This window comes from Manis javanica, chromosome 7 (assembly GCF_040802235.1).
Source record: "Manis javanica isolate MJ-LG chromosome 7, MJ_LKY, whole genome shotgun sequence".
Classification (NCBI taxonomy): Eukaryota; Metazoa; Chordata; class Mammalia; order Pholidota; family Manidae; genus Manis; species Manis javanica.
In genome coordinates, this window is record NC_133162.1 from 39386076 (window position 1) to 39410331 (window position 24256).

A 24256-nucleotide genomic window follows, 5' to 3' on the forward strand; every position below is an offset into this window, starting at 1 on the left:
CCTACTAAGAAGTTTTCTGGGAAGTTTGGTAATGACCCAATTGTACATGCTTCCTATTGGATCCCAAGAATGCAGAATTCTTTTTTAGCACTGGAGGCAGGAATTGGTTTATTTCATGGTCTGACACTAAATGGTATCAAGTTATCAGTCCGTACTTGTGATTAGAGTGCCTGGAAAATGTGTGCGTATTTCTTTGTGTCTCTCCAGTTTTGTCATACTCAGTTCGATTCAACAAATATTAATTAAGCACCTCTAATAAGCACCTTATAAGGTACTACACCGCTTGTTCTAGAAGATACCATGTTGAGTGCATAAGGGAGGGGCTCCTCCTCCAAACTCTGCTTTACTGTAGTTCTCGTCAGATGTTAGAAGACTCACATGCTATGGTGGTAGCTAATGATAATAAACACGTCCTGAGTGCTTACTGCGGGCTAGGTAGTGTTCTAAGCATTCCATACCGATCACCTCACTTAGCCCTCCAAGCCTGCCCAGAGGAGCGTTCACGTTAAAGCGAAGCAGAACACGTCAAGTTGGGAGAATCAGGAAAGGCCTTACTGATGACATAGCATGTGGTGTGGACTTTGTAGAAAGAGTTGGCTTTTGACAACTGAAAATGGCTATAGCGAGATATATTTCTGAAGGAAGGATCAAGGGAAACCGTGGTAGGGAAATCAGGGAAAGCAAGTTTTTAAATGAGCATTGCCCGTCTCCATGAGCTGCTTCTTGGAATGAAGAATTCTGTGACTAAATACCATATTTCCCTTTCTGGGTTCAGTCTGTTTCATGTTGAATTGCTGTATTAACATGTTACATGCAAAAGCATGGCATTAAAAAAGTTCCCAGTTTGGCTTTTGTTAAATGCAGGGCTTCCCAAATTATTTCATCTATTCAGCAAATATTATTGGGCCCCTAGTATGTACCATGTACTTTTCCAGGCACTAGAGATTCAGATAAAATTTTCTGCCTTCAAAACCACCTACATTTTCAGGGGGTGCACCAGAGAATCTACTCTCCACTCTCTTATGTTCAGGGTAACTTCTGTTAGTAAGTTCCATCAAATTTACATGGGGAATCTTAGCTGAGAATAATTCCACTTTACAAAGACTTGGGGGCAATATCGAGAAGGAATGTTGGTAAGATAGAGTGGGGACAGCACAGCTGCGAGTGCAGTCCGTGGATGGGTACTGGGAACTCGGCTGCTCATCCATACGAGGGATGAGTAAATGCTTAGAAACCTTTTGACCAATTGGATAGATTAATTTTATGTCAGTTGAATCTGATGATAAAAATTTTGGCCTTGAACTTTGCATCTCTGGTCTTTTCATTGCTTGCTTTGGATTTCATTTCTGTTAGATTCTGTAGAAGTTTGAGTATGCAGAAGAGTGGACATTAGAAATACAAACAAAACCCTGTTCCCTCATTTCAAATAGGTTGGGAAACTGTCCTGTAAATTCCTGCATGCTGAGGGCTGAATTATCCTCCTGAGGATTCCTCAGGCGAGCATCTGCTTGGGAACATTACTTTTTGCTTGCCCTACCCAGATTAGAATCATTTTTTGTGACATTTTAAAAGCCTTATTATTTGAAGCACCAATGAGAATGTTCTTAACTATTAGCAAGATTGCAAAACCAAAGTCCTATTTGGACAGACAGTGAATAGGCCAATCTTTGAGAAGGTCTGACATATCTTAAGCATAAACATCTTTTCTACATTGGAGAGAAGTGGGGGAGAGTAGAGAAACCATCTACATATTGAAAAATGTACCCATGTCCTGCCACCTAGGTAACACTTTCTTAAACAATTTATAAATAATAATTCTTTTGAAAAGTTCTCATATTACTTTTCCTTTAATTTCAATCCCTCTGGCCCTCTTTGCCTCTTCAGAAATAACCTGGGCTGGGGTAACATATATGGCAGACAGGGAAGGTGCCATATATTCTAACTTTTTCATGTGGTGTGGTCTGTTAATCTCTGAACACCTCATGTGGACACATTTTTTTTCCCATAATGCCTGATAGAAGAAATCTCATTTGATAGTCTGCAGCCCACTAGTCTGGGAATAAGAAATTTGGCTCAAGTCCACCTGAAATTAATCTCTGGAGTTGTTTATTTATTCGTTCAGTGCTAAAGCAACCAGTTATTTGGCATTCTATCAAATCCCAAATAATTTGTTTTAATTGACATTGTCCTGAAGCCATTGGAAAAATCTGAGATCCTTTCATCCTATAGCTACATTCTGGAAAATGCAATGTGAAATAGACCATAATTGCAGAATGCCAAATCATTATGGGGCCCCTGAAATCCAGTGCTGCTCTCAGAAGGGCTGCTGACCTGAGTCCACGCCCAGGAAGTACAGCGTTGTTATGCTATTTGGCACAGAGAAGAAACACATTCTGAAAACGTACAAATCACCATTCGTTTCCCATCTCTTCTGCTTATTTCCGTGGGTTTCAGCTTTATCACCTGTTTGCTCCACCCCCAGAAAGCTGTGCAGTGAGGCGTCCTCTGTTCTGGCATCTATGAGGAGCTAGGCCAGTAAGATGCAAACGTTTTATTTTTTAATTCCATGAGCTGATTTTAGGATTTGTAATTATGCTGAAGAATGTTGAGGCAAGGAAGGGAGGGAGATAGAGATAGCCACTTGCCCACTGATTAAAAACTGGGGCGAGTTCATTAACATTGGAACATAGAGGGAAGTAAAGGAGAAGAGAGAGAAACTAGGAAGCCCAGGGATAAAGTCGTCTCAGCAGTCAGTTGTCCTTTACATTCTTTTTTCCAGCAAGAAATGATTAGATAAAACATTAAATCAGATTTTTCACAGTGACGGAGCAAGCTGTTGAGGAATGAAGATAAATGACCCCACACAGTTTAGTAACCAGCCACATACTCATCAGCCTGAAGCTCATAAATGCTGATTCTATACTTATTATTGTAGTCCAGGACTTAGTACTTCTTGTGGGGGTTCTCTCTTTTTTGTAGGAATTTTTATGGGAGCTGGGACATGTTGGGTCATTTCATGTCACTGCACTCTGTTTTAGACTGTCATGTTATATAGGACAGTGACAATGTATTATGTGATTTATATGTACAAATATTCATTTAGATGTAGCTAATTAGTTCTTATTAAGCAGTTTTATGATTTAAAACTTTGCATCCTTTAGAGGAAGAATATTAACTGAGAATTTGGATAGATTTTTTTTTTAAGTAGCAAATGCAATAAATATTTCCTAACACAGTAGCCTCCTACTACCAGTTTTGGGTAATGTTAGTGTGTATTTTATGACTCACCTCTTCTTATTGCAGCCATTAACATAATGGTCATTGGTTTTTATAATTTCCTTTCAGTTCATTATTTTTGATGTGCATAATATAAATATATTTGCATTAAAACAGTATACTTGTTTTCAATTAAATAAGGATTGGTATATGATAATCTTTGGAATTATTTACATGACTCCAGAGGTAGGGATGGACTTTTGCAAAATTATTTGGCAGTAATCAACATGGTTATTCAGATTCTCTGCTGGGAGTAGAAATCACAGTGGTTGTAACATACCCCAGCCAGGATGGTTGATTCTTCACATTTGCTGGGTTGTAACATTAGAGAAACACAGTTTCACTCTAATCAGAGAAAACATAAAAAGTAAAAGGTGTCATTACCAAGCCACCATTAGTAACACATGCAGAACCTGGGATCAGGGAGCCGTTACTTCTCCCAGGGCCGAGGCTGATGCTTCCAGTTGGAAGGTGCTTTGATGCTAGAGCATCATGGACTGGCGTACAACCATTTTCCTGGGGGGCTTGAGCTAGACTGGTGGGAAAAGTTAGAGAATGAAGTGTAGATAAGTAAGACCACAGGAAGTATAGATGAGCTGGCCCAATGGCACAGTTCCCTTACGTCAAGGAAGATCCTGTGAGTATTTGATGAACAGGGACCCACAGTGCATCACCGCTCCATCTTTGCTAGGCACTCCTCTAAACATCTGGGCTTCCATGTAACAGCCATGGGAGAGATGTGGCCTCAGGGAGTGCTTTGTCTTTGGCTGATTGCTGAATGGCTGGCAATTAATTTTGGCACCTTTCCTGAAGTCATTTTGGTCCCATTCCTTCATTTTTTTTTTCTGCTGAGAAGTGTGTATTCACCTTACAGTTAAAAATTCATTGACAACACAAATGTGGAGAACAGCCTCTACTACTTTAGGCAAGAAGTTGTAGGCTGGGATGTTTCCATTTTATAGACCAGAAGTAATGCTGTCATGCTCTGAGAGGAGGCCTGAACTCTCCTTGCAGCTCATGTCAAGATCAGTATTATTGCTCACAAAGTCTTACTCTAGATTGTAAGACTTTCTGTTCTGGCATTTCCCCCTTAGGTGCTTATCCACTGCAAATTCTCCCTGTCCTCAAATCCTGCACCCCAGGTACTTCCCTATGCATTGACCCCATCAATTCTGCCAAGTGGTATTGTGGAGGGTGGTCAAGAGCATGAAACTGAATTCCGTTTGTAATTGGCTTCGTGACTTTCAGTGGGTTACTCAACCTCTCTGTCCTCCGTTTGGTCATCTGTTTAAGAGGAGTCATGATGACAATAACTGCCCCCGTCTCTAGATCTCTGCTCACTGTTGTTTTTCACTTGTGGTAAGCACAAGTGTTTTATTATTTATTTATTTTTTTAAGTAATATTTTTAACCCAATATATCCAAAATATTATCATTTCAACATGTAATCAATATAAAAAATTAATGAGATATTTTACATGCTTTTCTTCAGACTAGTCTTTGAAATCCACTGAAGCACATGTGTTTTAAACTCAATGTAATTTATACTTGTCTTCTCTTTCCTAAAAATGCATTCCATTGCTCCTGACAATGGTGAAAGAAGGGTGCACTTTCATTTTGGCTTTTTCAAAATTAAGTGAAAGAGGCCTTGCCTGAGACTTAGGAAGGTAAACCTTTATGGGAAGTGATCATTTAAGCGCTGGCATCAGGATGAAGATGGAAGTTCTGCTGCCTGAGTGTGTGAAGCGCCAGAACATCATGTGAGGCCGGATGCTCGTCCCGGACTCTGCTGATGTGATCAGCCCATTCCTGTCCTTGTTCCACAACAACTTGTCCATTTTGCCTTCAAAGATGACAGGGTCTCAGTATTAACTATAATTACTGACGTTTTGGTTCTTACATTACACATACGGGTTTTTAAAAAATTTAATTGTGCTAAAATAAATATTTAAAAAAATACCTTTCTTAACTCTTTTTACATTTTGTGTGTGTATGTGTAGAACACCTTTATCAGAAACTTCAAATACATGTTGGCTTTTCTATACAGAGATAGTGTTAAAGATGTGGAAATCTTAAATGAAAGGTTATGACAATGAATTTAAACCCCTCAGTGTTTATTGAATCCATCCAATGTTACTATATCTACATTGTAGATGCCACCTAAGAATCCACATATGGATGTAGAAGGAGACATTTTACTTTCCAGAACGTTCTGTATATTTTTTCCTAGCACATGTCTCAGTTCTTTTGAGATTAGCCCACAAAGGCAAACTTGCAGGAAAAAAAATGTGGGAAAAATCAGTAAAGGTCAGATATATCTGTTCAGATATATCTTAGCCAGACATATCTGGTGCATTTCCAGCAAAGAGAAAAATATGGAAAAAGAAATACCAGTTTGAGTATGATTTAATTAGCAACTAGAATAGGTCTTAAGAAAATAATATACTAAATAAATATTTGCTGAATGAATGAGTGAAATCAGTGAAACGAAGATTTTTTCTAGGTTGAAAACAAACCCAAGTACTTTTGCTATCATACAAAGAATCTGTTTCTACTTATTTAAAAAGTTTAATGACTAACCTATAATAAAATTTGTTCTGAAGAGTAGTTCCATTATGTCACAGGGGCATGAAAATACTGACCACAACATAAACTTATTAAAACTATACCACCAACAATCAAGAAGAACTGAGATAAAGGTTCATATTCATTATTTTTTAAAATCAAGGGTAATACTTAAATTATCAACACAACTAACAGATTTTAAAAGGAATGCCTCTGCCTAAAGAATAAGTTGAATTCTTTCACTTCAAGAATACTATTTGTGCATAAAGAGGATTTATAATTGGCAATCCTATTTATCGATAAATTATGGTAATATTCTGTATTCAAATTTGATAAAGCACACTAGGCTTTCTTCACAAAATTTTTTATTTGACAAAAAAAAGTTGAAAGCTTATGATTCAGGGAAATTAAAAAGTTTGTGTTTAGGGAAACACATTGCGGTTCATTTTTAAAATCATTCTGTTCAGCAGTAGAAATGGTTGAATGCTTTTTTTTTTAAAGACCCTGCTCTGGGGAAGACCAATTTGTAGATATGCAGCCCATACCCAGCAGCATCGCATAGCTAATGTATAATGTGGGAGTAGGTTCCAAGCAGCTCGAACTAATGAGGTTAACCCACGTAATCTAATCACCCAGACTGACACAAAGCAGACAAATAGCATAGAAGCAGGGAGCATTCAATTTATTTCTAAATTATTCCTGGGTTTTGTGTCACAGAGTGTCACCCAGTAGGTAGGTGTGCATTTCTCACTGTTCCCAAGTCTCTTTCAACTTTAAGCGTCTATTGGGCCATAGGCAAGATGCCTTTTAATTCAACACCAGCACAAGACATTGTAAAGAGCCACTTCCTCTTGGCTGGGAAGCTCTCTCATTCTCCCCCTTATCTAACTTCCAGTGGAGGTGCCATGGGAGGAAGCAGCTTACAGACACCTGAAGACCACATCCTCTGCCTGCTTTGGGAACTCATGACACCCCCAGGCCTCCAGGGGAGCTCAACAATGTTTTTGTTATTCACTTTGTAATTTTTAAAGATCAGTTCTAATGTAAAATGCTTTCAGAAGTGTCTAACATGAAGAGCATTTGTTGGGAAAACCAGTTGAACTTGATTAATTAGGAAAAAAAAACACATTTTAATGAAACCTGGGATAGGACCTCTCTGAAATTACATATTCTTCTACTCATGATACTCAGGGTGAGGTTGGAAAAATCTACTTTTTTTTCCACTGTAGAAGTACATGTGTTGTCGCATTGTTTTATATACATTCTTTGTAAAAGCTTTCAGACAATACACGAATCTTTAGAGAAAAAAGTGTCACCTACCACTGTGTTAACAACTGTCAGTATTTTGGTATAAAGCCTTCTATATTTTCCTATGGCTTTACAAACTCAGTAATTATAGGGTATGTTTTTAAAAATAGGGTCAGACTACATATACTATTTAGTAATGTGCCTTATATAATTTCTGTATGAACTTTTCATCATCATTTTTAGTTGCTTTTCTGTATTCCATTGTATAAATATGCCACTTGTGGTTATTTCTGATTTTTCATAAACAGAAAGAATGTTCTTATACATATATCTTTCTATATTGTTTGTTTCTTTGCATGAATACTTAAAATAGAATTTTTGTGTAAAAAACTGTATACTTAAAAAAAATTTTTTTTAACGATTGCAGAATTGCTCTCCAAAGAGGTCGTATCTGTTTACCTGCTTACCAATATCACGGGTGAATGCCCATGCCTCCCCACTATTGGAAATCATACAGGTTAAAAAAGCAGCACTTTAGAGGGAACTTTCTTCCAGTCGATGAGTTTCGGGTCATGGAAAGCATGTGGGTGATGTGGTCCTGTTCCTGGTTGCTGAGGAAGGTCACCATCATATAACCGTGCATTCATTTGTTCACCAGATGGTGTGACTCACGCTTCCTTTTCACAGCCTACTGCCATATCTTAAACCTTCTCCCTGTATTCTTCTCCTTAGATTGAGGAAGACACATGGCAGAAATACTACCTGGAAGGAGTCTCAAATGAAATGTACACAGAATATCTCTCCAGTGCCTTCGTGGGTCTGTCCTTCCCTACTGTTTGTGAGTAAGTGACCGTCAGCCATATGCTCTTTGGCTCTCAGGGATATTTAATGTGCCCCTTGCAGGAGAGACACCCCTCCTCTGCCCAGCACAGTTGGGGCCCTCAACAATTACTGAGGGTGTCTGTGCGCTCAGCCTCATGTGATGAACAGGAAGATGGATCATTACATGGCCCCTGCCTGGGGGATTTCTGCTGGCCCTACTTTTCCCTCCAGTCCTGAGACTTTCATGCTTGGTTCCATCATTTGTCCTAAATTACCAGCTGCAGTTTTCCTGAATGTCTTGAATTATGCTCCAGTGATGTAGACACAGTTGTGAAGGGTGGAATGAACCCATGTCTCTATAATTTTACCAGGGCAACAATAAATCTTGCTAGCCTCTTGATAAAAGGAATTTTAATCTCTTTTTCAATCAAGTGAGATCATAGAGACATCAGGACATCAGTAAAGCCACTGTTCAAAGTGTGTTCACAATTTGCTGAGGAAATGTGGCACCAGAAGGAGGCCTTGAAATGCGACATGGACAGCTTCCATGCTACAACACTAAGAAGCTTAGCTTCTTCTGGTACTGGCCCAGCAGGATGGATGTGAGTCAGGGACAGCCCCAGCCTGCCATGACCCCTTGAGGTGGAGTAGGTGCCACCTAAGGAGTATGACCCCAGGAGCTCCAGGTGTCCTGGGCCCCAAGAAACTTCAGTCACGATGATGGTACCTTTGATGTTGAATTTAATCTAGAGTCTCAGATGTTGGGTTTAAGCTAAAGAGGGTCTTTGTTCCCTGTGAAAACACAAACTCCCTAGGCATGCTGAAACACTATGCCTGATGCACTAACACCTTAGCAAAGGATTAAACTCAGTCTCACTGGTTAAAAACTGGGAAGAAACAGGGGATCTGGGAACCCATAGGGCTGAGGAAGAAACTCTGTTCCCCTGTGCTCTCTGCTTACTTACCGACGAGACCCACCTCCTGGAAAGGGAGGTCCGAAGAGGATGGTCCTGGGGCTCTTGGGTTCCTCTGTCTCAGTTTTCTGTTCTGCGCAGGGTGGAGAGGGGACAGAGTGCCTGGTGGCTTGGTGTTTACCTGCAGGCTCCTGCCGGTGAGCACAGCAGGTGCACCCTGTCTGTCCCTGGATGCAGACCCCAAGCAACCCGAAATGGTTTGGTTGTTTACTGAAATGTCTCACCCTGTCTGTAAGTGAAAGTTTAAATGTTAAATGGACTGGAAAAGTGAATAGGTAATTCATTCGGATGGAGTTTCTGAAAATGGATGCCCTATTGGTAACTCTCATGTGTTCCTTTTTTTGAGAGCCATTTCTCTTCCTGCCACAGGAAGAAGTTAACCATTCAGAGGCACTGGGTTCTGGAATCCCTGAGGCTGTCCCAGGGGATTTTCTCTACCTTGGAGCTTGCCTGCCTGGGATGGAAAGCTAAGGAGAATTCAGGGCTTAGAAGCTGGCTCTACAAAAAAGTGACTGACGGCTTTATATGTACTGTAGGGGTGGTCTGAGCACAAGAAGAGCATCATTGCCTGGCAGGCCCTGATGGTTTTGGGGCATTAGCACGGGAGGGTGCAAAGCCCCCTTTCTTGGCTACTGATTTTCCCTGGCTTGGCCAGTATTTACTTCTAACACGAGGGCTCCCTTGGAAGCCTGCTTTCCCACTGCTTCTGGTTCTCTGCTGCTGGGAGCCCAGTCAGTTCCTTTTAAGAGTGTTAACCTGGAGGGTTAGGACTGCTGCCCCTACAAGCTACAACCGAATACTGAATTTCACTCATATATTAGCCCTATGTAGTATTTAATTTCTTAAGAGTTACTTGCCAGTATTTCCAAAAGTGACATTTCCCATAAAAACTAGATTTCTGGCCTGTCTTGAAATTCGTTTATATTTTCTACCAAATGCTAACTGGTTGCAGTTTGCTGTAAGGAGGAGTTTTGGGCAGGCCCTTCCCTCCCTGATGTACTCACCAAGCCAGATTCGCATTTACCTCCTAGGCCTGGCCCTGTAGTCGGGTGAGTTGGCCAGCTCTGACCCTTGGGTGATGTGAAACTTCACCACCCTTCAGAGGCGGCTCCAGAGCTGGATGCTGGTGGCTGCTGTAAATATTTCCCTTTTTGATTTTCATATTTAGAACATGTCTCAAGGAGGAGAAAAATCTCTCAGACACACCTTGTTATCAGAGAATTTATAATGTGTTCGGTATAGCTTCTGGAATATAAGAAACCACAGACACTTCTGATGTGAGGGAGAATGTGTTCAACTTAGTGCTCTTATTCGTTGAACACAATGATACAGCAGAGGTAGAAATAATCAATAAAGAGAGGACATTTAATGAGATTTAGGAACATCCCCAAACATTGAAGCTCTCCTCAAGCATTTGATTATCTGGAGGCTTAATTATCTGTGTTTTCTACTTTAAATTAAAGAAAAGCTGTAACTCAAAGTTACCAGCAGTTTAATGATAACACTCTTCAATTCAGGTTAATTAAGGCACAGCTGTAATTAGAGTGTAGAGCTGTATATCACTGGGCTGGCGCGTGAGTATTTTCATTACAGTAAGAATTGGCTATTCAATTTCAAGATGACATAAAGGATGCCAAAATATATTTTAAGCTGGCTCATGTAGAAGAAAAAGGATTGCAGAATATTCTGGGTATAATAAAGCACAGATAAAATATACAGATTTTCAGAGCTGTTTCTGTAATTATGAGCTGCATTAAAACAATATGCAGCCAGTAACATCTTAAAGCATGAAAAGAAATAAATTTGCTCTTTGCTGGGCTGGCAGAGTGCTCCCTTACAGGGTGGGACACTCCCACAGGAGAGCTTGGAGTTTTCTCAGGGGCTAAGAGGGTCAGTCTATGAAAAGATAAGGGGGCAGCATAAGTGGGTGGAATTTGAGGTCCCTTCCCATAAGAACAGAATGGGGGAGGAGGGAAGGAAAGGGGGTGAAAGGCAAGCTTTTTAAAAATTTCAAGTGGAGAGATGGTTTCCTTTGCTCCTCTGAGACTCATGGCAGCTGTACACTTTGACTGCTCTGCACCAGCCCTTGGCTACACCATGTGTATCACCAGCAGATGCACCTTTGTCCCCAAAATAGTAACTGATTTAGGCAAAATAGAGTATCATTTCTAAATATTTTACTGACATTTTCTCACCGAATTCTCCCAGTGATCTTGGGACATATATGAATATCACTGTCCTTGGTTCACAAACAAGGACACTGAGACTCAGAGGACATTGGTGCCCCTTCCCATACCTCCAGCTGATGAGTTCAGAACCAGGATTCTGCTGCTGAGGCCTTGTGCAGTCAGGAGCAACTTGGAGGAGCTGTTTGATGAAGACTGGCTAATTAAGATGCTCCTGGGGAGCTTATTAAGTGGGGAGGTTTCTAGGCTTCATCTCCAAGTTTTAATATCTGGGGTAAGGCTCCAGAACCTGCATGTTTTTATAAGCAAGTCAAGGGATTCTGATTCAAAGTCTAATGATTGGGAGCTCCATCGACCCCATCTCTCCACACCACAGGCTGGAAACATCTCTTCTTCTCCACTGAGGGTTCAGTCACTGCAATGTTTCTCTCTGATTTTAGCCAAATCATAGGAACATAAACAGACTACATCGTACAAGCTGATTGGGCCTTTCTGTAAGCTTCCTTGCCGTCATTCCTTCTTCATGTAAGGTATTCTGTAATCTCTAGGGACATAGGAATGAGTCTGTGTTCTGCCATGCCAGGCAAACCCCTGGCTTCTGTCCCCATTCACTGTGCCTGATCCACATCAGTGTAGGAGAAAGACATGGGGGTGCTGAGCCCTTTAATGCTCTCGGTCAGGGTTCTATTAGGGATCATAAAAGCAATTTCAGGCTAGGAGAACAGATAAATGTTAAACGCAGAAAAGCACAGGGAAGCAGGGACAGTTCTGGATGCAGCCCTCAAAGACACATATTTGCCTTGTTGGTGATCATGGTGGGTATGTCCTAGACCTTTCCCAGGATGCCCTTAGGGCATTCCTTTTCAGGGCCAGCAATTCGGGAGCATCTACTCTTGGTTTTGCATAGCTGGCTTGCCCTGGCACTGTGTGGCAGTAAGATCCAGGCAAAGGAGCTTTGGGATCTGAAAGAGAGGGTGTCATCCATTGTTCTCTGAACACCAGAAAGCTACCTGTACCTTTTTCCTTCCCACTTCCTACCTTCCTCAGCAGGCAGCTGTGGAGGATGCAGGTGGCCGGCACCAAGCCTTCAGGAATCAAGGGGCTGGAGTGTGAGGCCATGTTTCCAGCAATTCCCATAATATGTTGTTGTGTGATGTCAGGGAGCATGAGCTATGGAGCTGTAAAAGCCTGGGGTCAAATCCCCAGATTAACCACTTGCTAGATATATGATTTGGTACAAGATAATTTGGTCTCCTTCCTTTGATAGTTACCAGCTGCCTGAACTTGGACTTCGTGCTTACTCCCAGTTTCCTCATCTCTAAAATAGGAATGATGCCACTTCCATTCAGTACTAGCCAATGTCATTTTTCCTTCTCTCCCTTCTCCCCTCCCCACCACCCCACCATGTTGCCCGTGAAATATAATGTATGCACCAAGAAAGAAAGAAATCCATTGTGGCATTTACAGATTATATTTATTCCTACCCTTTAGAAAATTCTGCCATCAGTAGCCAGCCAGTCAACTGATGAGATACTTAGTGAACTGAGGATATGTATGCCAGTGTGCCAGGCATGGTGCCATCTCTAGAGGAAGCTGTAGTTAGTTTTGATCAAATATATGCCGATTAAAAGATTAGTAACAGTACTTATAAATGCCAAATAAAGGATGCTGTTTCCCTACAGTGGTTGCCTTCTGAGAGTTTGCAGTCTAGTTAAGGAAAATAATACCCAGCCTCAGGGAGAGCTAAGCACCCACTGATAAGTGTTTGATGGATGCTAAGAGTTACAGTTTAGACAGAGCTCCTGGCAGGCTGGAGGTGACCAGGAGAGCTTCCTGGAGGAGATGACACTTGAGCTGTGCCTTGTGAGGAGTTTGGATTTGGAGAGGGAATGAAGAGGGGAGAGGGAATCAGAAGGTTGGGAGCCACACGGTACCACATAAAACTCTCCCACCACCCAGCTCTCTGAGATTCTTCAAATGGAGCAAATTAATTTCCCCTTTAGATGGAAGGAGACAAATCAGATTTTTTTCTTTTTTTGGCATGCAGCGTTTTCAGGGGGAAACAGCAGTTATGTTTGTATCATGAGAACTAGCAAATGTGAGGATGCTCCTCTCTGACTCCAAGTAGGAAAGTGGGGGCAGAGGGGAGAGGAGAGAGGTGGGAAGGAGAAGCAGGAGGAAACCACACGCTCAGAGGTTTGGCCACTGCAGGAACGCCATGTTCCCGGTTCTCAGTCTCACTGTGAGCATATTATATTAGTCCGTCATTCAGCACTTGCAAAATATAACAGCTTAATTGTATCAGGTTTTACAGCTTAACAGGAATTAGAACAAACAGACATATTTAAAATATGGTATATCTCTCTCTGTCCCCCTGCAGTTGATGGAGGAGTTAAAATCCAGATTGATGTAGAATATTTAATGCCTGGATAACTTGGGGAGTCTGATCAGATCTTTGCAGTGCTAAGGGCAGGAGTTCTGCTCTCTAGCCCAGCTTCAAACATGGATGCTTCTATGCTGGTTTAAGAGAGTGTAGGGGCTGGGGGCTCCATCCATTGCCCACAAGCGTTCAAGGCCCCTAGATGTTCAGAAAATCATGCTGTCATCCCACGTTGCTTTGCATGAACAGATCTTTCCAATGAAGCCACTTGAGGAAATTTAAAATTTAAGACTGCCTAGAGAAAGCTGGGGTTCCTGCCCACTGAAAACTACAGCTAGTTTAACTTGAATTCTGTGAAATCATTACTTTTTAGAGAAAGACATCTGAATCTGAGCACAGAGTGGAAAGAAGTGGTAGACCTGATTATTACGATAAATTTGTTTAACCAGGCTGCAGAAATGAGCACTTTATGAGAATTTGTGGAGGGGCTCAAGTCTCATGTTTAAAAAATTTTCCTTAAAGAACTGGCTCTATTCATCCAATTATTTGGGGGTGATTGTAATTAGAACTGAACATGTATGAACACAGATAGGAACATTAATATTTATGATTCTTTCTACTACAGGGACCCAGAAGGTGACCAGTAATCCTTCTATATGCTAGTGAAAAAACCAGTGACCCTTAAGCAAAGGCCACACAGGCAGCGGCAGGTGTAGAATTCTCTACAGGAGGGGTCAGTGGCAGGCCATTTGGAAATGGGGTGGTGCTAGGTGCTTGGCTTGAAGCTGGGTATGTATAACAAACACACAGTTTACATTTTATGTTTCTGATTAATACTACTGGCAAAGCTTTCTAAAAATGTATTCACATTTTAGACAAATGTTAAGTGTTCATAGCAAAGATTGTAATTGTTTTAAATTCAAGTGTCTTAGGTATGTTAGTGGAGACTGTGTGTGTGTGTGTGTGTGTGTGTGTGTGTGTGTGTGTGTGTGAGGGTGGGAGTGTTCTAAGCCTTCCTATCACACCTCTATCAAAGCTATTGGGAAATGAAATCTGAACAACACCCCCATGACCATTTTAAATCACTTCCATTTTCTTGGTGTTGAGTCTTACAAATCCTGCTGGTTCAAATTTTCTTTAACTAGGTGTTGCCATTTCGAGAACCTATCATTTTAAATCAAAGCTCTTAAATGTGAATCTTTTTCATTTTAGTGCCTAGATTCTAGAGATCTGGTTTCCCAACATAACACTGTTTACATCTGTATCTACTCTGATTACATGCATCAGGCTGACATTCCCAGCTTCCCTCTGGATAACTGAAGAGGGGCTGGTGCTTCACGGTGGAGCTGGGTTCGGAGGGCGCCTGGTGAGGGCTGCCTCTCTGCCCTCACCCACTTCACTCCGGGGTGAGCCATCTTCAGCAGCCCCGACCACATCTTTGCCTACTCTTCCTGAGCACATTAGAAGGTGCAAACTCTACGACAGGTTTCTATGCTTCATTCACATCAGCAAGCAATCCTTCTAGTCAAGGGAGCTGATTTAATGGCAAGAAAAATTTATTTCCCTCTGGGTAGGTAGAAACAGTTGGATTCTAATTCTTAAGAGCCTTTGTTCAAGAACATCTGGGTTGAAACTACTATAGTTAACAGATGATGCCGGCAGTAAAAAAAAAAAAAAAATAGGCTTTGTGTAATATCGTTGTCAAATTTGTTAGACCTCTACTTAATAATTATCAGGAAAGCAATCTAACTTGTTATTACAACAGCTTTATTGCAGATTGCTGGCTTAAGACCTTTTTGTGACAAGTGGCATTTTTTTCTTAAAATAAGTAATCTCTAGTCCCCTGTAATTATTTTCCCAACCAGCAACTTCCTACACTCAACATATTGGGACATTTTATTTTAGAAGCTAAGAATAAAGTTCTTGCTAACTTACGGCTGCTTTTTTTCCTGTTTATCACATTGTGAAGACTTTCTTTCTTCTTTCTTATACCCTGACTCACCCTAAGCCTCCTTTCTCATCCTGCTCTAGACCTATATATGATGAGGTGCCCTAGACTGAGGCAAGCCATAAGAATGACCATAGGGATTGGTTGAGCAAAGATTATTTTAGTTTACCAAAAAAATGGTGTCAAATGATGCAAGTAAATATTTAATCTCAGGACATCAATTCTGTGTGGTCTGAAGGCATATTTTTGGGAATGAACCCCTTGTAACAGGAGCTGTAGAGAGTCCCAGATATAAATGGTTGCCTGTATCTTACAACTGTACTTACATCGTGGCATAGTGGATTGAAGGCAAAAATTAGATACCCAGAGCATATCGCTACTGTTACTCCTTTCTACATCCTTCTTTTCCAATCTTTCTGCTTCTAATAAACAACAACTTAGGAAGTATCTTATTTTATCTATACTCGCTTCCAAGGCTTCTCAACCTAGGCTTCCCTAGTTTGCCACTTTTACTCTTCCGTATCATTCCAGCAACTCATGAGATTTTTCTTCCCATTCATTCAGACATTTATTTAATCATTGAATGCTTGCTCTTTCACTTTACAAAATGCCAGAGGGACAAAGCATGAGTCTTGCACTGAAGAAGCTCAGTCTAGGGGGCAGAGAGATGAGTAAACAACTGATTACCACACCACACCATACACAAGCTCCCCTTTTTACTCGCCTTAGTCTGCTCTTCCCCATTGGACCCCAACAGAGGTTGGATCTCTGCTCCAGCATGAAACCCAGCACCCTAAAATTGGCCAATTCTCAGTGGCAAAAAAACTCTATAACGAAAACCTGTGATTTTAACAGAGAGAGACATAGTTCTGTTTTCAGTGTAAATTGTAAATTATTCAAGATTCATGTTTTGCAAACATCTGGAGGATACTGACCAGAGGACAGATTAATGCCTTGTTAGGGGACGGGCAGTGAGTGACAAAAAGTGAAGAATGAGGAGGTTTGAGATGATAGGGTGTGTTGGGGACTGTGTCACAATGGAGAGCACATGTCCCATCCAGAGGGGTAAGTGCTTCAAAGCTCCAGTCCTTTTGGCCATGCAGAATATGGCTTCAGTGTGATCACACCTGATTGATCAAGGAAGCCTGAGAAGCTAGGTTTTAAATGAACTCACCTGTTAATATCACCGAGCATATCACTGCTGTTATGTCTTTCTACACCCTTTCTGCAGTACAGTTTTTTAAAAATGCTGTACTGACATGTACAAACAGAACACATCTCCATGTTGGGCTTCTGGCTTCATTTCCTCCACTTTTATGAGAAGCATTTGTGCAACATGCTGAACTGAGACTGGATTTCAACTTTTGGCATTTCAACACAAAAGCTGGTTAACCTGGAACAAGTTGCTTGATATCCACTTTTGTCTTTTCTGTGTAAAGGCCATTTGACCTTGAGCAACTCTCTGTCCCCCCTTTGGACCTCAGTTTGTCACCTGTATGAGAAAGGTAGGAGCAGGCCATCTTGAAGGGCCTGAGTCCAAAAATCTATAGTTGTGGCATTGTTTGCTTATACCACTTTGTTTACATTCCTCTGTGCCTCTCCTCTCTGTCCTTTTGGCCAGTGAACAATGGCCTGCTGTGGGTCAAGAGCTTCTTAAAAAGAGGCTTCTACAAGGCAGTAGAAAAGCATCTTGGATATGCATTTGAAAGTTGTGAAAGAGGACTTAGAGATCTGCTGGTCCACTCCCTGATAGGTTAAAGAACATGCACAAGGCCACTTAGATTTATTGATTTTCCTGCATTAGAAACCTCCTTTCTTTTCATATCTAGTTCGTAAATGGTATTGTAGCTAGGAAGACATAATTCACCATTACTGTGGACTGTTTCTTTGCTTCTCACCATTAGGATCAGATTGTTAAAGCAATTAATATCTTTGATCCCGTGAACCATCCAAGTCCCAAATCAGAGAGGCCGTTGCTCACAGGCTATCAGCAAATTGACTTCTTCCTGATCTGTGCTCAGATCAGCTTTCTCCTTGAGTTTTGGCATCTAGCTGATATTTACTTTAGAGAGTAGTCACTTAATCTGGTAATTTGATTCAACAAATATTGCATAAGCCAACTGATATTTTAAACAATTTAAGCTCCAGAAGTAACAGCCCCATAAAAAGGTGCATGGTAGCAGTGCTATATGGGACATAAATTAAGAAGAGCGTTTTTCCAGCTGTAGTTGGATATGTGGGCTGGTGTTTTAGCAAACTGCATAATCAGCACAAAACCCAGGTCATTAGAGTCTGCTGGCAGGAATCAGAAATCCTGCAAATCACTGGCAGAGCCCAAATGAGCATGAATGGAAGTGGTCCTTTGAAATCTGACTGTGTTGAAAGTAATAAGAGGGACCTCACATGAAGGAATGAACAACTGGTCTTATTTCCACTGGAAGCATGAGGCCTTACCGGCACTTTACCTATAATCAGTATATCCACAAGGCCAATATATCTGGTTGTGTTGCTTTTCTATTTAAGACCAACCAAAAGCCTCCCATTCACTTAGAATAAACTGCTGTGGCTAGCAAAGTCCTCATGATCTTGCGCCTGCCTAGCTCCCCAGCCTAATCACATCACTCTAGACTCCACTCAGCTGCAGGCTCACTGCCCTTATTGCTGGTCCCCAAACACCCCAGTTTCCTTCCTGCCACTGGACCCTTGCACTTGCTGTTTCCACTCCCTAGGAAGTGCTTTCTGCAGATCCTCCCATTGCCTGCCTCTTCTCATCACGCTCCAGTGCTCTGTGCTCACATCACTTGCTCAGAATAGTTGTCCTGGGCCATCGCAGACAACACACCTTTCCGGATATTCTTTATCCTCTCAGGCTGCTTTGTTTTCTGCATAGTACTTGTCCTCATCTGCAAATTGATTATTATTTATTTGCTTGTAATTTGCTTATTGCTTATCTCTCCCAATACAAATTAGACTTCACCAGTGATGCAGATGTTGTATATCCTGCCAGGTACTAGCTGGGGACTTTAGGCAAGTCCCATAGGCTTCCTGAGCTTTAGTTCATCACCTGTAAAGTAGAGGTAATAATAGAAGTCTGAATAACTGGGATAATATCGCCCTCTTAGGAATATTGTGGGGCTTAAGTGAGAACATGAAGAAAGGCACTAACCTATGACCCTTACCTCCTCTCCCTTAATGTTTTGGAGTTAAATAACCCCCTACTCATTTATCAATCTATCAGTCCAAAAAGTCCTTAAAACATAAGTGATAATGCTTATTGTAGAAGCTTGTAATATATAATGTATATAATAATTTTTTTGTGTGAGCCTGTATTTCTATAAATATAGAAGTATGTATTTCCAGCTAATTGTGTCACATTAGTTACATGTTTGTATCTATATAATTTTATTTGTTGATCTTATACCTGGAAATAGTCTTCAAAAATCATTTTGAATGCTTATACAATATACCATACTTTATTGATTATTGGACATTTAAGTTGCTTTTTGTTTTTTTACTCTGGAAAAATAGTTCTACTTTGAACATCTTTGAAAGCATAAATACTTCACTGGGTCTTTTATTATTTTCTTAGATCAAGCCCCAGTAAGTGGAAATCATTGCTTGAGCTTCTCTGTCTCTGTGGTTTCATGCACGGCACTGTGAAGAATTCCAGACAAGTCCAAAATCTTAAAGAAACTTGCACTGGTTGAGGAGACACATGAGACAATAGGGACCAAGCACAGCCAGTATAAAATTGACTAAGGGCCAAGTGATGTGGCTGGAGACTAGGTGCTGGAGGAGTTCTGAGAACAGAAAAGCAGAGCATGGAAGTAGTGCAGAAACCCTGCCCGGAAGGTTAGATTTGACGTGGGCCTGGGATGATGGGTTGGGAGGATGGAGATGGCTTTCCAGGGGTCAGGGACCACATGAGTTAAGGCATAGAGGCAGGAACGGAAGAGCCAGGTTCGAAGCAGTGAGGGCTGCGGGCGAGAGCACTGGGCCTACGAGGGGAGGCAGCTTGGATGGAGCCAGGAGTGACAGTGCTGTGCTCATGTGCTAGAGGCTAAGGATTATTACCATCATTCCAAGTACACAGGGGTCTGCTCGGAAAAACAACATGAACCATTTGTACAAAAGACCGAAATGGCATCCAAATAACAGGTCCAGCTGCTCCAAATACCTCCCTCCCCCTGCAGTTAACGTTTTACTACCTGAATGAGTAACTGATGAATCTGGCCCAGCATAAATCCCCAGACACACATCCCTGCTTGGGGTCTGTCTAGACATCCAGACCTGAGTGCAATTTGCACTTTGAACATTTAGTGCCTTATCACTTGCGAGAAATCAGGTTTAATGGGGAAGAGGGGGGTTGCCGCTCCCACCCTACTCCCTTTGGCTCAGTGACTGTGGTATGAGGGTACCTTGCATAATGACGGCATTAACGGAGTTGGAAAGGTCCTAACAGTGTTTGCCGCGTGGCTCTGGCCCTTCAGAAACACTGACTGAGAGCTTTCTCCATCTCATTGCAGGCTGTGTTTTGTGAAGCTAAAGCTCCTAATGATAGCCATTGAGTACAAGTCCGCCAACCGAGAGAGCCGGTAAGTTTGTGGTGACCTTGCGGCCGGCTGACATTTACGATGGTGAGAATTCACCTGGAATGCTCTGTCCACTTCTTTCTTACACATTATTTATTTGCTTGGGACCCTGATGCAACACCTCCCTGACTCTAGGGCCCACTTCAAGGATTGCTGAACCAGACAGTGCTGCTTCTATCCCAGCCCCACCTGGCATAACATAACCCCACTGGGCATTTGAGAGAGTGTTTCTCTAGGGGCAAGGGATGAGGCAGACACACCTCCCCCCGATCATGCCAACTTGAACTTTTTACCTTCTCAGCATAAAACCAGGAACAGACTCTATCCTAAAAATCTTTTCTACTGCTGTGAGCAAAAAGTAGGTGGACTTTGGCCTCCTTCACAGCAAGCCTGGGACAGAGCCGTGATGGGAGATACCAGCTCTCTTGATGGGCAAATTACAAGCAGACTATTGTGTACCATATGTGCTTCTCCCGGTGCAACTGAAATCCAGGTGGCAGAATATCAGCTTCATGTAAATTAGCCAGGAGAGCTGGGCTCAGAGGCAGGAGCCCTCTTTATTTATTTATTTTGTACTTAATTATGTGCAAATCAGACTGATGAGGGTCTGGGTCTGGCTGAAATAGATAACACCCCAGTCAATATATGAGTTCTCGCCGGGAGATGGAAGCATCGTGTTAACAAGGGATTTTGTTGATGGAGTACTGTATGCATTACAGATAAAATACAGATGATTTTTGCTCCCCAAGTCTTATCAATGGTCTTGGAAGAAAGAGAGCTTATTGAGAAATGCTTGGGCATTTGGCTTCTGAAATAATATCCATGGTTTGTCCCTAGCTATGGTAAATAAGTCTTCCCGTAGATGCCCAGTATAGAGTATAGATACCCTCTACCATATGCCTTAATAACTGAGCAGAGTGCAAGACAAGACTAGAAGGTTCCCTAAACCATCATTTAGGGAGTTTTAATTATCTGGATGAATGACTGAATAAAGCCAGACTCCAAATGTATAGTCTGTGTCTCTATGACCAAAAAAACACTGGATTGTAAGCAAGTCAATCCAATGTTCTCCATTACCTTAATCACCAGATCAGATTGCTCACAAAGGCAATGTGATCAAATGTCAAGCTGTTTTGGAAGTCCAAATCAACCAAAAGCAAGAAAAAAAATGGTAGATTTGGTGACCACATGTAGAACATGGCAGTAGCAGTTAACGAATATGTATATATACATTTTTCTTTTCTGTTTTGGGAAAGTGAAGAATATTATTTGCAAAAAACTGAGAATCCTGGCTGTTTACTGTTCAACAGATAAGGTGGATGTTTCTGGGATTGCTGTTTGGTCATGTTATTGCCAGTACTCACCTGTACCTGTGTAGGGGGAAACATACATCCTCAGTTTTTGCAAATGATATTCTTTGTGTTGCCAAGTCAGTAAATCTTTATGTAATTCAGTGTTCTCTCTTGATCACTTCAGTGCATCTCTCAAAAAAGTGTTAAGATGTGGGTGATGCTGATGTGTTTCTCAACCCTTCTGGAATAATGTCATGGCAGAAGACTACCCCTGAACCTTGATCAGTCACCTCCCACCTGCCACCTTTTTGTTCACAGAGAAGGAGAGAGAAAGGCTGTTAGTGGTTTGGTGTGAGTCTGCTCTCCCCAAACTAAGAAAAATAACTCAGAGCTTTCCCTAGAGACAAAATCTTGTCTTTGATGGGCCTCCAATTAATGCACAAATCTGACATATTTTCAACAAAGCCGTATTTATAGATGTAGATAGTTTTTAGATTTTTTTCAGAGAAGAACGAAAAGAAGTTGTTCTGGCTTTGTTTGGGCTTTCTGTGTGCACTTGCCAGCTTTACTCCTCAACTGTGGCTTGGTCTCGGTGTGGAAGCACATTGGTTCTTGTGGAAAAAGGTGTGTTTCAGGGAATGTGGATCATGCCTTTGAGAGAGCACGAGATTTATCCAACATGATATCCGTATTGAAAAAACCCATGTTCCTGACCCTGAGATAATAACTGTGATCTTTTTCTTCATTGAAAAGCTTCCCATTTCCTTTCCCCTCCCATTTCTAAGTGATCAGGTGTTCAGTGTGGAGAATACTGCTTCTCCCTTCCACCTCCTTGCCTCCAGCCTGTGTTTAACTCCTTTGTTGTTCTATTACTCATGATACTGTTTCCATGCTTTGTTGAAAAGCCTTGTTTTCCCCTGTGCACCCTTCAAATAATTTGAGACAAAGGTTTTATTTCTTCTTTCCTTCTGGTGTCAATCAATTTATTATCAAATTGTTTGATTTTAAATTCTTTTCTTGTCGTTCTGCAGAAGCCGAAAGCGGTATGCACTCTTCGTTAACTTGCTTTCTAACCTCACCCTCTATCTTCACCTCTCACCACAGGACTAACTATTTGCCACGAATTCAGGGAGATAGAGATTATATCTATGTGTATATGTATATATGATCTCATTCCCTTGTCTAGTATATACATATATATTTACGTATATGTATATTTATATACAAACCCCTCTCCAACTAGAGTACATAAAAATTGAAATGAAGATATTGCTTTGATTGTTTGATTTGTTGATTCTTTTCTATGACGCACTAACTTCTTTGCAGGAAACCTAAAAAACTCAAAACAAGGGCATAATCCTGTTTTCAATCATGGCGCTGATGGTGGGAACAAAATGCTATGAAAGTTGAAAAGGAGGACAACTTCTCTCTAGCCCTTGGTGTCTGCTTCTGTCCTGTTCTGATGTGTCTCGGTGTCCACCAGACTCTGTGGTGCCATTTGTCTATGTGCCACATCCACATTCCCGGTGGCCTCTTCCTCCCTGTGTCTGGTTTCCAGTTTGTAGAGCAGAACTCGTGTCCTTTATCCACAAAACAGAGACCAAGCCCTTACACTTAACTCTTTGTCCTTAAATTGACTTTGATGTTACCATCTTGTGTATTTTCTACCTTGGGCAGTACTCAGTACAGACTTAGAACCCTGCCACTAAACTTCCAGATTGCCACTTTTGGTCTAATGAATGAGTACTGTTTACTGAGATGAACTCATGACTTTATTGTTTCCTGGTGTGTTTGGGCATCTGTCTTACTGTGAAGTTTCTCAGCTTTGACCATGTGACCTCACCCTGTTTTGCTGCTGTTTTGTGTTGCATGTAGCATGACCATATCCCCATACCGATAACTTTTATTTTGTGTATCTATTTGGGTTAATATTTCCAATGTAGTTTTTCAATAATGTGTGCCTTTGGGCAGTATTCTTGAAAACATACTATTGAGATGCCTACTTGTTCATCTTCTCCAGAGTTGTTTTTCTCTGTGGTTGTAATCACTGTCACTTGTCTGTATTTGTAGTGTGTGTGTGTGTGTGTGTGTGTGTGTGTGTGTGTGTGTGTCTGGAACTCTTTCCCAAGTCAGACTCTTCTGTGACTTCTCGAGTAGGTGTGTGAAAATAGAGGTGGCTTCCTGTCAGTTTGGTATTATTAATATGATCCAACTGCAAGAAGTTACTGCAACACTTTGCATCTCCAAAGGTCCACAGTGGTTGCACCTCTGCTGTTGGCTTCTGGCCTTTGAGTTCTTTTATCCTGTGGTGAAGGCATGTTGTGATGAAGGCATGACTTGTCCTAAAGTGTGCCAGAAAGTGACATGGCTTGCTCCCAGAGCCAAAGATCCAGCATTGTCCTTCCCAGATGAATTCCTGCTTCTCCAGCCCATAAGGCTACTATTTTCCTCATATGCAAAATGCATTTTAAAATGCCATTTTTGTTGAGATGGACTCAGGCTTAACAAGTCCTTGCCTGTATCACTGGTGGACCACAGTGGTGGTCATTTGATATGACCATCTGGGAGCAATCTTTATTATGGTGTCTCTGTGTAAGTGAACTGGGCTTAAGTATATGGAAGCATGGAATACACATTGTGTCTCCTACTTATATTCCATAAGTAAAAGTGTGTGTGTCCAGTTGTGTGGGACTCTAGCAGCATATATTTTAAAGCCCAGAAGAAATGAAAAGTTCCAGAAAGGCAATAAGATTTGAGATTTGGGGGTTTCTGTAGGCTGTGCCCTAACACAGCCCATAAATGGAAGGGCAGTTGTACTCTCTGAGGGGAAACAGTTGGTTCAAAGTCCCACGCAGTGACAGTTGTATATGACTTTGTGTGGTCAAAGAGGCCACTTCCCAGTGACATGATTCATCTGAGCAGAGCCTGAACTGAAGACTTAGATGGCTCTTATTCTCTTGCTATAGTCAATGAA

The 24256-nt window shown here is 41.4% G+C and overlaps 1 protein-coding gene across 27 annotated transcripts in view; it reads left to right on the forward strand.

The window, feature by feature from the left end:
• KCNMA1 (potassium calcium-activated channel subfamily M alpha 1) overlaps positions 1-24256 on the forward strand; it is a 696669-nt gene that overhangs the window by 533710 nt on the left and 138703 nt on the right. For 26 of the 27 annotated variants that reach the window (XM_073240755.1, XM_073240756.1, XM_073240775.1 and 23 more), the window contains exons 15-16: positions 7821-7930; positions 19925-19993. In XM_073240755.1, the coding sequence (XP_073096856.1) occupies positions 7821-7930; positions 19925-19993 (179 nt within the window). Of the gene's footprint in view, positions 1-7820; positions 7931-19924; positions 19994-22313; positions 22408-24256 lie in introns of those variants that run through there. The other variant, XM_073240777.1, reaches the window with a different exon arrangement.